We start from the raw sequence: 14,341 nt of genomic DNA, 5'->3' as shown, positions 1-14,341 counted from the left end.
TAGACACATTTGCATCTTTAATTAGATTTCTGGTGAAATGTTAGTTTTTGTTCATTTATTTGTTTGTTTGAAAGCAGAGGAAAGTGCTCTCAAACTCCTGAGTCAGAGTTCAGTGAATTCAGAATATTTTAAATTATAGTGATATTTTTCTTTTTTGCTTTGGTGTTTTTGAATTCACCCATCAAATAATATTCCATTAAACCCTAGAGCTGTTTAGGAAAACTTCTCCAAGAATTTGGCAGCGTAATGCTTTTGCTGGAATTAAAAATGGCTCAGGAAAATGACAGGTTGCATAAGTGTGGGATTTTATATCTGTAGTGAAAACATGTACTGCGTGACTCAGGCTGAGAGAGCACTTGTCTGTGCCAGACAAACTGTAGGCCAGCATTTCGAAGTCAGAGAGGGCAAATGCAAATAAAAACCAATGTTAAGCCTGTAAAAAGCACTCCAGTGAGATTGGTTGAGTTTAACACACACAAAAAAATAGTTCTGCTCACAATGCTCAAATATTAACGCAAATAAATGAGAAATGGAAAAGTATTTACCACACACTGATGTAGAAAAGCTTTGCCTGGCATGTGTTTATTTGTATGTGTCTGTGTTACGCAGGGCTAGGACCACTTGACCACTCTAAGCTGAAAGGTTTCACCGTGCTGACTGCAATTTTTCTGCACCTACACTCAGCAACCAGTCTTGAAGTTCCACTGTTTCAATCACTTAGAATTCTCGCCGTTCTGGAGCTGAACGGCGACCTGTGACTTGACGGCACATCATGTAGCACCTTCGAGATCGTGAACACATTTGCAACAATCGCTTCCTCTGATGCAGCACTCAGGAAGCACAAAACCTCAATATTCTGAGCCTTTTGCAAAATCTACCTGCTTTAAATGGCAAAAAATAAAAATAAAAATTGGGAATTGAGATTTTTGTGCTTTGCAAGAGTTGCTGCTTTTTATTATGTAAAGCTGCTATGGGAAACGTAGATTTTAGGGTCTTGGGCACTTAACAGACTGAGATTAAATCAGCTGTTTTTAATACATTTTTAAAGTCTGTGAACCTTTGGAATGACCACGACTTCTGAACTGATTACTTCAAACATGTGTTTGATCTTCATTCATGCCCAAACACCCTGAATCCTACACTTCCCCTAATGCAGCTTTGCTCTCTATACAAACTCCCACAGCCCTCAAACACAGCAGCACCAGTTTGTAATGCAAGCTCTCTCATATAAGCTTCTTTCTAAAAATGTTCCCCCTGAGCCACAGAAGACATTATAAAATATTTTCACAGGAGCACTCCTCCTCATTACGAGCGAGCTGACCTTCAGATGTGGTACTGTATCTGTGAAATGGCTTTTTAACTTAGTCCTGATTTAATGGTTTCTTAAACTACTGTCCCAGCCCTAGCATTTTTTTTTTTGTGTGTGTGTGTGTGTGTACTGTATTTTTGTGTGAATGCTTTGACCCTCCTTAATCTGTTTGAGACTGCTCAGGTCACTCGGGCCAGCCTTAGAAACTCACTGGCACCTGGAAGGAGAAGCAAATAGATGTTAACAATTTAAACTCCTGGCAAATTCGGGAAAGCTCCGGTCCTCGGACTGGATCACAGCCCAGCGAAGCGAGAGGCAGCGGAAGCCTGGTTGGCTGCCATTAAGAGAAGCCAAGTGTGTTTGGCAGATAGCGAGTGCAGCCAGCACTGTTGACAAGGGCCCACTAAGTGGCCCGAACCTTCTGCAAATGAGCAGGAAGGATCAATAGGAAAACTCCTACGCTACAGCGGTAGGAGCACTTGCATGGCTCTTACATCCCTCTTGACATCATGAAGGATACTAGACTGTCTTTGTGTTTGGATGTATGTGACAGAAAGATAATTGAGGGAATGATATTTTTTCCTTTACCGGATGAACAGTAAGAGAAAATACACACATCTGCATGTTTTTTTGTTTTGTTTTTGTTTTTTTTTTTGTTTTACAAGGAAAACACCCACACACCCACACGATGTTCGAACATTGTACTTTCCCCCCAATGAGAATAGTTCCTCAAACCAAAGACGCATATCTGGAGAGATAATACATTCATTCCAAGCAATGGCGATGAAGATTACAATATCTTGATAGACAAACAGGTTAATTACTTCATGGCTAAAACCTGAGTTATTCCAAAGTATTTCCATATGAAATTGCACAACAATGCACATCAAAAATAAATGATGCATCATTTCTCTTGTAATAGAGTAATTTGCATGACTGAAGCTATGCTAATATATTAATGTGATATATACACACATCAACGTATGGTTTATTTAGTATTTTACTCTGGGGTCTGAGATTATTTGGGAGGTCCAGTCAAAACACAGAACCACAGTATGACAGAATGAATTTCAGGAAGTTTTCTGACGCGCATCATCAGCTTCAAAAATGAAGTCCTTGCAACAGAGGAGTGTGACTCTAATGGTATTTCTTTTGTACACATTTGACATATGGATTTTGCTTTCAAACTCAAGAGGCAGACAGATTTGTTTGCCATGATGCAAACAAATCCAGCTCTCTCTCGCTTTCCCCCCCTTTTATGTTGATTTGGCCTTTTTTCCCCTGTTAGTCGGTGACCTTTCTTTTTGAAAACGAGGAAGAGCAGAGGCACAGCATAATTTAATTCATCTTCAGCCCCTTGGTCTACTATTGCCTTCCCTCTTCTCCCAGCCTCTCAAGGGTGAAAGCGGGTATGACTGTTTGTGTCGAGTCGACGGGCCGAGCACTACAGCTGAGCAATGTTCAAATGCTGGATCAGTTTTAACAGGTTCCTCGTGGCACTGGAGGGCTCCGCTGCACCATTGATCCAGATGTCTTTGTCACAAAAAATCCTCATAGTCCAACAGCTTGGAGTGTTGCCTCGTCTTCCAAAGGCGGTAGAGGCGGAAGTCAAAGTACGTCTCGATCATCTCTTTGCCTGAGTAGATAGGATAGGATCATTAAAACAAACACATGAAGTTTAACATACTATAAGAAAGATATCTGTTTTGGGGTTAGAAAATTGGGTGCCCGGTATCTTTATGGGGTCCATCTGGATAGAATAAGGTTTGGGTTTTACAGCTGTAGTGGTAAATGTTTAGACAACAAAAGTCATCTGCAAAGATAGTCCAACAATGATTGTGTGGATGTGTATCAACAGTATTGTGTAAATACCCCTCCTCATTTTTTCATATTCTTGATGGAAAATAGGAAATAGGTGGATTGCGTGTTTCTCTAGCCAGGTATGCTTTGACAGTATCTGCAGTGTGTGCGGGGCCACGGTCATGCTGAGAAAGGAAGCTGCTGCCGTTCATACCCTTTCCAGATGGAAGTGTGTGGTGGATCAAAGGCTACCTTTTTCCATTCATAATTCTATCAATTATGACAAAATCCCCAACAGCACTGGCTGAAAAGTCGGTTCAAACCATGACGGTGCCTCCACCGTGTTTTTATAGATAGCTGTAGACGCTCACTGTTGTACCTCGTCTAACCTCCTCTTTACTGTTAATGACAATCTGAAACAAAAATTTCACATTTGGATTCATCACTCCACTGACTTTTCGATCCAGTGCTTGTGTAATTTTGCATACTTCAATCTTTTGTGGTGTTCCTCCTTCTTTAAGTATGGCTTCTTGGCAATCTCACTTCCATTAAGCCACTTCTAATGAGGCTTTTGCAAATAGTAGGAATAACTGAAGAGCCAGAGATGTCTCTCGAGAATTATTGCTCAAGGCCACTTTAAAAATGACAAGAAAGTCTGGCTCCTTGGAAGTAAAATAGGAGGAAATGAGGGAAAGCTCACGACTTCTGCACAGCATTATACTACCGGTACTCTAGAAATGAACCTTAGCCAGAAAAGCAAATCCTGTTTGATAAATGAGAGGTGTGGGTTTTCAGAGCAGTGGGCTTTAAGGAGGCAGGAGAAGTGTAATGACAGATGCTTTCATTGTTTTTGATTTGTTTAGATAAAGAGAATCTATATCTCCGCCTTTGTTTGTTGCTGATTTTCTTGCTATCAGTAAATGTGGTAAACAACAATCTGAAAAGAATTTGCTGCTCTTAGACATTAAAACTTGGAGTTTAAGAGTTTGCTAATAATCAAAATGCAATCAAGGACACAACTTTGATTTCTGCTGTAGAACCATTTCTTTGTCTTTGCTTTAGGGTACTCTACATTTGTATATGCCGATGCTGATGCCTTTTTAGAACAAATGTAAAGGAAATCTGGAACTGGGTGTAAGTAAAACGCTCTAAATGTTCCTGGAGATGAGAACAGGCTTGTTTTTAATATTGATTGTGATACATACTGTACATCCCTACTCCCACGTGAGGCTAGAAAGGAGATGTGCAGGTCTCCAAGTGCTCAGTAACAGCACTGGACTGGGTGCTGTGCAAAGTTTGGAGTAGGAAATCTAAAAATAATGAGTTGCATTAAACATCACTTTAACACCAAAACATCAAGAAGCCACCCTAACAGAAGAGGATGATTATAAATAAAACGCAAGTGATTATTAAAGAAGAAATTAAACAAAAAGGAGATGACTGTGAAAATAAATCAGATTTTTAAAATGAGGGAACAGCTGTTTGAGTAAATTCCTTGTGCAGTTGTTAAAGCAGGACAGATGGCACGTGTCCGTATCATTTCATATTTACCGGACGTATCGCACACTTCTGTGTGTGCGCAAGTCCCTCTACAGCACACGTTTGAGTGCGTTGGGATGTTTGTGTGGACCTACCCTGTGCAGACAGCTCCAGCGGTGACTCAAACTCAACAGAATAAGGCCTCATCAGATTCTTCAGCTTCTGGAACAGCTGTTGGGTTGAGATAAGAGAGCAAACACCAATTAATCGCATTTCTCTTGACTACACTTGCAGAGGGGTCGTCTGCATCGCCTGACAAGCTCACAAACACAGAAAAACAACAGGAGGATTGCAATAAATTCAGCTTCATATGGCCAAAGACACAAATGCACACTCAGAAAGACAGAAACATCAATTCCCAGCTTTAGACGAGATTTTTGAATTTTTGATCACAACTGATGGATTACTGAACAAGAAAACAATCACTAGTCGCCACCTTAATTACCTTATAGCACCAATGTGCTGCTGTCTGTTTCAGAAAAAGAGAATCTCTAAGTTTCTTGCCTGAATTTGGTCATGAAGGATCTCCCGTGTTAGAAAAAGAAAGAGCAAGAAAAGCATTTCTTTTCCACTTTATGATGTGTTATCACTTTATCATGTGATTTTGTCGTGCAAATCCTGTGTTGTGGCTAATTGAAGCCATGCGGTGTATTTATGTGTTAGAAAAAAAACAGAAGTATTTGTAAGTGTTTGCCTTGTGCAGTCTGGAGTGAAGCATCTGGGGGCATATGTAGCTGTTTACAAAGGGACTGAAACGGGAGCCAAGATAATTCCATTAAAACTTTGGATAAACAGGCAGCATGGATGATGTGCTGTTCAGTGGCTACAAAACAGAAAACAGTAAATGAGATGTTAATTCTGATTCGCCAAACATATGAACAGTTTTGTGTGGAAAAACTTGACCACCTTCCCATCAACCATCATCACTGCCCAGCCTCATCAATGTTTTTGTGTCAGCAAATCCATGCTGCTAGGTTGGAGGCTCTCATAGCATCATAGAGCATAATGAATAAAAGTGTTCAACTGATGTTGGCAGTGTTTAAACAGAGAAACACAGACAAGAAGCAAATGCAGATCTCAAAACTATACCAAACCCCTGGAAAAAAGGACTTTAATTGTGTTGTTTTGGATTCACACACTTGTGAAAGCAATGTTCATATTTGTCTGTTTGTTTGTCAGGGTGTATATTTCACCGCTGTGCAGACTGTCCAACACTGGAGAGATCCACTAAGCATTTTGGCAGACATGACTGGAACAGACAGTTAGGTCAGACTAACACCGCTGGCTAGAGTTTATGTCTGTGTCTGCATCTGTGCATGCCATCATGTTTGTATTTGTGTGTGTGTGTGTGTGTGTGTGTGTGTGTGTGTGTGTGTGTGTGTGTGTGTGTGTAAATAATTATTTATGTGATTATTTATTAGGGAGGAGGAGATATGTGTGTATATGGCTGGCTTTGTGTCTTAGTTGTTCACATCAGCTAGAGGGGTGCAGTATCATTCAGCATTTGTGTTATTCAGCTCTATCCATTAACATTACTCAGAATGAGATAATAGCTGCACAGGTGGAAGAGGAGACGAGGAGAAAACAAGAAAGCCAGCGGGGCTGCACACTGATCAGACAAAGAGGCATATAAACAGACACAAGGAGCAGATATGAAAGCAGTGGGCGGCAAACAGAAAATGAGTACAGAGAGAGGGAGAAGAGACAAAATTGGGGAGGAGTGACTGTAATGGTAAGAAACAAACCATCCCAAGTTATGAAATCAGTGCTATTTATTTATAGAACTCATTTATATATAACTATGATCGGTTCTACTTTATCACGATGTGCCTGGGATTTACTGATGAGCACTGCATCTTACGCATTTCTTTTCACCAAAATTCACACTAACAGAAGCGTTGTGCATTATAACATCATTCGTATATTGGTACCATTAATAGCTTGATAGCTATATTTAACAGAGCTGACTGATATATCGTCCGATATTTGCTGTTTGCCGATTTTTACTGATGTTGCAATCATGCGATGAGTGTCGTTGTTGCATAGTTTTTATCTTATACCAGAAGGCATTCTGCAACATCCTTGATGTCGACAAGTGGTGATTGGGCTGAACTAGTTCTTAGAACTTTCACTTTATCTTCACAGACTCCTTCAATACTCTTGGCATGTATTTAAATACACAAAAGGACTAGACCTCACATATTAGTGACTAAGTAATGTTATGTTTTTTAAGGTGCTTTTTGTATAACTAACTGTTTGATCACATTAGACATTAGTTACTAAGCTAACAACCCATGTGCTTTAAGGAGCAAGAATTTCACTTTATTTCAGTAAAACTTTGAGCTGACTAGTAAGACTACTACCTACCTGCTACTAGCAAGACTATTCACTCAATAACTAACAATGTGAAATATTAATTTATTCAACATTCTTATCTACTATCTACTGTCTGTAAATCATAAAGAAGACCACCTGACCAAAGTTCAATAAAAGTTAATGTTGCTGGAGAGCTGATGGACTTCCTCCAATAGCGTCTCCAATCCTCTGTTCTTCTAAAAATCAGCATTGTCAGTGGAGATTGCTATCGCTCAATAGTAAAATTTTACATATTCAAATAAATGTAATTTACATTCACATAAATTTAAATGATACATTTGTAAGAGCTGTTGTGATGGATTCCAATACAAATTATTAAAACTGTGACTGAGTATCAGATGAATATTTGGGCGTTTCTACAGTATTCTAGCCTATACGAGTAAACCTGCTAATTAGAAGTGAGGAAAGCATGGATAATATTGATTTGTTTCTACAATTACTGCACTCATTTTGCTGTGAGTTTGTGTAGTAGTGATCTAAATACCTTCTCGCCATTGGGGTTACCCAGGACATAGCATCCCATTATGTGGATCAGGTTTGGTTCTGGATTGACTTTACTCATGAAGCGACTGAGTCTCCTCCAGAATCTGAACAAATTCAAAGGTTACAGTTACATGGGATAATGTTTTAATAAAGAACACAGACAGGCTGAAAAATGCAAAGTAAAATGGGCAAGCATTTAAAATCAAATGCAACATTCAGACAAGCCAGATTCAAGACATGATTTGTATAACAAACAAATGTGATCAAGTCAAAATGTTCCCCTGTACAAGAAGAATAACAATAGATGGTGCACATAAATGCAGAAAATTGTAGAGATAGTGCTGCATGGTCCCAGAGGAACATCGCTGATTTGATCAAGTGGGAGAGCATTCAAAGAAAGAGTGTTAAAAGAGCATTTACATTATACTTGTTCTATGAACCTTAAACACACAATGAAAGTTATTAACTTATCATTAGCTCTATGTGCTTTTTTCATTTGCATTGCTTAAGAGCAATGGCAATGGTTAGCTGTTAGCAGTTAGGCCCATCATTTGTTGGAACAGTCATTATAGTTTTGCCACTGTATTCCACTACAGTGGAGTACGATTTTAAATCAAACAGTCAATGTAATTGAAGTACAAACTTTACAGCTTTAATTTAAGGGTTTTTACAAATGTATTGCATTAACTATTTAGAAATTACAGTCATTTTTATACACAGTGCCTCCATTTTCAGAGGCTCAACATTAATTGGAAAATTAATTGACAGCCAGTTTCATAGCCAGCACTTGTCACTGCCTTCATGAATGGAAATACAGAGGGTTTACAACAAGGTGTCAACTACTGGTTACATTCAAGAGCTGGATAAGTTTTGGCCAGAAACCTCTGGAAAGAGCTCGCACAGTGATTAAAAACAAGATTAACTTCTAGCAGAATGATGGCAAGTGAAAAGTATGTCGAAGCAAGGAATAACTTATGATCCAGAGCATACCACATTATCTGTCAAACATGGAGGAGGCAATTATATGGCATATATGGCTGCCAGTGGAGCCGGGCCAATAGTGTTTATTGATGATGTGACTGCTGACAGAAGCAGCGGGATAAATTCTGAAGTATACAGGCCTATACTCTCTGCTCAGATTCAGCCAAATGCTGCAAAACTGATCAGATGGTGCTTCACATTGCAAATGGATAATGACCCAAAATATACTGCAAAGGCAACGCAAAAGTTTCCCAAAGCTATCAGATATTCTTCAATGGCCAAATCAGTCACCTGATCTCTACTCAATAGCAGGTTTTCAGTTATAAGATACAAACCTGAAGGCAAAGAGACCCACAAACATGCAACAAGTAACAGAACAAATCGAAGTGAGGAAACAGTATTTGGTGATGTCCTGTACACTGTCTGAGAGACAATCAATGACTTCCCGTCAAAGTACTGAAAACAATCCTTATATTAGAACTTATGTTGGTTTGTCCCGTTAATTTTGATCCTCTGAAAACGGAGAACAAATTCCTAAAAATTTAATATGTTTTTTGGGTAAAAACTCCTGAATTAAAACTGATAGTCTGCATTTAATTGTTGTCGTGTACAGAGGCAAAATTGTTCCTTTGTTCAACAATTTATGGAGATAAAATGTATTTAACCATTAAATAAAGGTTAAAAGAAAAAAAGCATGCACTGGCTTATGGCCATGCTTTATAAGATGTGGTAAATAAATAGGAATTGTTGCACTATTCTACATTACTGTGGCATAAACTAATATTCATTAAGGAGAGATGGACCCTAATGTCCAGAATTAGCTTACTGGCTCATGTCCTCCTCTTTTTCCACCTTAGCAAACGTTGCCACTTTATTCTTCAGTAAATACAGATGACCAGGGCCTCCCTGCAAAAAAAGTATACAGTATGTTATAGATCCTCCAACCGAAGCAAAGTTAAACCAAATACATGCATATTATTCATCGTCCCTTTACTATCCATGAAATTCATTTTCAGAAATAATTTCATTCAAAATGGGATATCATTTGTGGAAAAATACACTATTTACAATACATAAATGCGTGCTTTAGGGTAGGACAGTTAATAAGTAAAATATTCAATTTTAATAGGAATAAAATTCTTGTTCCTCACTTGACAAAAGATGAGCATCCTCCAGAACTTGCTTCCTCTCCTGTAAGCTGTGAGCTTCTTGTCTATTTCCTCTGTGAGCAAGAGGGGGAAAGGGAGGGATTGATGTGAATGACAGGGACCGAGAGAGGGAGAGAAAAAAGAAAAGCGAAGCGACGTGTAAGAATGTAGGAAGAGAGGAAGAACACAAAGAAAATCCCAGGAGGGTGAGTTCAACTACAGGTGTAGTAATAGACAGCGGAGACACAAACAGAAGATGTAATTTAAATTGAACTCAACACTGTGTTCTTCAGGCGTCAGAAAGTGTCATCGTAAAATAAAACAGCTCGATGAATTTCAAATGAAAATCTGTATGTATCTGTAAAAACATCCATGGGCATCCTTGTACCTTCTATATGAGAGCTCTAATCAATGCAGAGATCATTATTACATTAGGAAACTCTGGAGAATGTGACTGTAAATGCCTCAGTGTTCAGAGGGGAGAAATCAATTGCAGCACTAAACAGTTTCTAAATAAATAAGCCACATTAGCCAAATCTAAGTTAATTTCTAGAGATTTGAAAGCAAGGTTTATCCACAAGATATTTGTGTGACCTTTAACTCCACAGGCAACACTATAAAGTAAAAATGCCTGTTTTCTATTTCACAGGAAGGAATTGACCTCATGTTTTATTCTGTTTATTTTGACAGGATGTTATGTAAGTCTTTTGTATCTATACAAATTTCATTATTCATCATGTCACTTGTTAAACATTTACTTTCAGGCTCAAAAATGTTTGGCAGTAGATGTATTTCATATACATAGTTTTATATTCCATTAGTGAAGTTTTGATTGTAGAAAGAAAGTGAGAATTAAAAAATAATAAAGAAGAAATAGTGAAGGTGAAAATGGCAGAGAAGAACACGCACTCCACAGAAATACTCACCCAAAATATCATCAAAAGTTGCATGTTCATGGTCCTGAAGAAAATGAGAATTACACAAAACATTTTAGCAAAGGCAGTTTGCATGGTTGATATATGTGTATATTTTAGTGTGACTTTCTGTAGTTCTTGTCTACTGTGTGTTTCGGTGCATTCCACTCACATAGAGGATGGGAATGATGGAGGGGTCGTCCCTACGGATTATGGTGGGAATGTACTCGGCCTTGGGGACCTTAGAAGAGATCAGCTAAACATGAAGCAGAAACAGCAGAGGAGTGGAAACTTGTTAGTTTTGATGTAAGATGGAAAAGGACAAGAATTAATACAAAGAGAAAAGAGGAAAAGGCAGAATTTCTTATCGTACGCTTATATTTTATTACAACTATGCCCTAGGTAATATTCTACAGATGTAATAAAGATGTAGATTTTGTATATGTCTTAATTACTAGAGAATAAAAACAAAACAAGAATGATTATAATAATTTTAATGTACACTCACTGGCTACTTTGTATTCCTCTTCAATTGTTTCTAATCAGCCAATCACATGGCAGGCCAATCAGCCTATCCGATTATTGTTGCTGACCATAGCCATCACTTTATGACCAAGGCGTACTCATGTTGATGATGGCTACAGCTCAAATCATCTCAAACTGGTTTCTTGAACAGGGCAGTGACTTCATTTCACTCAAATGGCCTCCACAGCTAAAAATCATCAACCCAAATAAGCACATTTGGGATGTGGTGGCGATATGGGAGATTTGCATCAAAGATGTGCAGCCATTCAATCTACAGCAACATTGTGATGTGATCATGTCAACACTGACCAAACTATCAAAGAAAAGTTTCAAACGGCTTGTTGTTTCAGTACCAATAAGCATGTAGGCAGTTACATGGTTAAAATAACTAATTCAGTTCCTTGTGAACAAAACCAACAGGACAGAAAACAATAACCAAGGATGATGCACCTATATAACGTTCCCTTATGGATCTCTTACCATGATTTTGGGAGGTATAAAGTCATCTCCCTCACATGCCAGCCTCTCCATCTCTCTTTCCTCCTCCCAGTCTATATTGTCGTCGAGACCTCCTTCATCCAGAGTGCCACAAGAGGTCTGCAGGTCTCCACCTGCAGAAAATGTAAGATAAAGAAGGTCTGAGATAATAGAGTGTAAGCAAAGGTGTTGGAAGTTGGGTGGGAGGCAAGAAAGGTGACAGAGAAAGAGAAACTCGGGGAATGAAGGATGGATGTGTCCAGGAAGTGAAGCAAGGTGAGTGCGGGGGAGAGAGAAAGGGTGGAGCTGTTAATGATGGCAATGGCATACAAAAATGACAGGTGGAATAGGAAAAAGCAGAGAGTAGCAAAAACAATGGGGAAAAAAAAGAAAATGACTGATGGGAAGCATAGCAGCAAGATTTCAGGTCTACAAAAAATGGGCTAGAAAAATCAAACTTAGTCTGGAGACCGGTTATTGTAAAGCAGGGACATGTTACAGGACACATATCGAGTACAATAATTATCCATATGTTTAATTAGTTCTAAAACCTTTGACTAAATATCCACGTACAAATGTTTGGTGGCCAGTGCTGTTACATGTCTCTTCTGATCAATGTCCAAAAATGAGCATATTAACCTTTCATTCTATTAATAATAATAATAATGGATTGGATTTATATAGCGCTTTTCAAGGCACCCAAAGCGCTTTACAATGCCACTATTCATTCACTCTCGCATTCACACACTGGTGGAGGCAAGCTACAGTTGTAGCCACAGCTGCCCTGGGGCAGACTGACAGAAGCGAGGCTGCCATATCGCGCCATCGGCCCCTCTGGCCATCACCAGTAGGCGGTAGGGTAAAGTGTCTTGCCCAAGGACACAACGACCAGGACAGAGAGTACGGGGATCGAACCAGCGACCTTCCGGTTACAGATACGCTTCCCAACCCCCTGAGCCACGGTCGCACCACCTATCAAATTCTATATTGGACCTGTGTTACCACTGAAATGTGAAACACAGTATTGAATAATGCAATGCTGTAATGTTTGTTGGCCAAATAATTACCTGCCTGTTCACAAACAGAGGGATTTATTTATGTGATTTCAGATTATACTATAGTAACAAGGGCTTTTTGATTTGTTAAAACCTCTGAAGTTAATAACTGTAATGATGCTCACTCACATCTTTTCTCGGAAGGTTAAAATCTTCCATATTTATTAATACAGAAACACTTAGGCTCGTTCACACTGATCCACCCATGTTGTGGCTGAAACCTTTGTAGATCCCAATATTTGGCTTGGTTTATTACATCTGAGATTTTTGTACCAGTGGACATTTGTTGGACATCAAGTCAGGCTTGTGTGTGTTTTGATATTTGTCTATGTTGCTTGTTGTTTTGTTGACATGGTTTGATGTGAAATTTACGTTAACTGCACTAATGAGAGACACGAATATGCTCGCTCCTGAGCCGTGTTTCTTTGATGTGTGACCAGTTGGTATGGTATGAGACTATTGAAATGAAACAGCGTGAAAACTGAGGAAATGATAAACAAGACTGACATCAAAGTCTCCAGGAAACCACCTGTGATTTAACACCACTCTTCCCCACAACAAAAAAAAAGCAAAAAATATGGGCTCAACCACACTTTTAAGCTGCAATAAACAACTCGTTAATCTTTCATTAGACTATGGAAGACAGAAAGACGATGAATGCAGTTTAGCATGATTCAAAGCCTTCCAGAAACACTGAGACACATACGCCTACAACAGTCAGCTGACAGGGTTTGACTTAAGACACACACCATTTTGGAGGATGTACTCACAGAAAGAGAGAGCATCACAAAGTTGAAAAAGACCCACGGTCATACGCAGACAGATGAACAGGGTCAGAGTCGACAGCAGAGACAGTCAGTTTGTACGTGTGAACGTGCGATTCATCTACGAGTGTCCACAGATTCTGATTTTCCTGTGTTAGTTGGCCTTGAACTGCCAAAATCAGGAAGTGAGCTGTAAGACTGCAGCAACAAAATGTCATCTTATTTCAAGGGAGAGAGAGAGAGCGCGACAGCACTGTGACACGTACTGTCCATGAAATGTGACTTTCATTTTCAACTGACTACAAACAATGAAACAATGATAACTTTATGTGGATCTTATTAGGTCTCTTTTCAGTTCTGAATACTGGAAATCTTGAGATGATTGTGGTAAAAATGATTATTTGGGGATTTTTATAAAGACTTTAATACTGTAATATCATTTAGTAGTGTCTTATTTATTTATTTCTCTACATTTTATTGCAAATGCAAAGTCTCTGACTGCATTCTTAATGATTTGGTGGGTTGGCCATCACTGACCACTCAAAGAAAGCAGCGCTGGTTTTCCTGTTAAAGCTGTTTTAGTTCTATATTGGTGTGTCAAACATAAGGCAAAGGGCCTAGAATTGGCCCAGCAAAAGCTCCAATTTGGCCCATCGCATGGACTTACAATTGTATTTTCTTTGTTTTTACAGCTTTTACAACATTCATACTACATCAAAGTAACTGAGTAAAGGAAAACCTGTTTTTTTTTTACCTTTCTTTCTTCTGTTTTATAATTACACCCCTCAAATTTACACATTTATTTTCTTTACAACTTAAGCCCAAAGAGTAGTGGTGATGGATTACTTTGATTTACTCTGATTTACTTTGATTTACTCTTTCCTATACAGCACTTCTTTATCATGTAGAGAAACTGAGACATACTGTTGAAAATTCATTTTAATATCTTCAGATATGCCAGGGATTAAAT

General features: G+C 38.8%; 1 protein-coding gene across 4 annotated transcripts in view; it reads right to left on the bottom strand.

Annotated features, from left to right (window-relative positions):
- nsmfa (NMDA receptor synaptonuclear signaling and neuronal migration factor a) overlaps window positions 1–14,341 on the bottom strand; it is a 44,962-nt gene continuing 30,621 nt past the window's right edge. For all 4 annotated transcript variants that reach the window (XM_084934996.1, XM_084934999.1, XM_084934997.1 and 1 more), the window contains 8 exons: window positions 11,556–11,686; window positions 10,723–10,806; window positions 10,563–10,596; window positions 9,640–9,710; window positions 9,315–9,394; window positions 7,509–7,611; window positions 4,744–4,819; window positions 1–2,945 (listed from right to left, as the gene is read on the bottom strand). In XM_084934996.1, coding sequence (XP_084791122.1) covers window positions 2,848–2,945; window positions 4,744–4,819; window positions 7,509–7,611; window positions 9,315–9,394; window positions 9,640–9,710; window positions 10,563–10,596; window positions 10,723–10,806; window positions 11,556–11,686 — 677 coding nt within the window. In that variant the 3' untranslated portion in view covers window positions 1–2,847. The remainder of the gene's footprint in view (window positions 2,946–4,743; window positions 4,820–7,508; window positions 7,612–9,314; window positions 9,395–9,639; window positions 9,711–10,562; window positions 10,597–10,722; window positions 10,807–11,555; window positions 11,687–14,341) is intronic.

This window comes from Perissodus microlepis, chromosome 7 (assembly GCF_051167445.1).
Source record: "Perissodus microlepis isolate ML-2025 ecotype Zambia chromosome 7, ASM5116744v1, whole genome shotgun sequence".
In the NCBI taxonomy this organism is placed as follows: domain Eukaryota; kingdom Metazoa; phylum Chordata; class Actinopteri; order Cichliformes; family Cichlidae; genus Perissodus; species Perissodus microlepis.
Note: the sequence above shows the minus strand (reverse complement) of the source record. Positions and strands in the feature narration are given on the sequence as shown.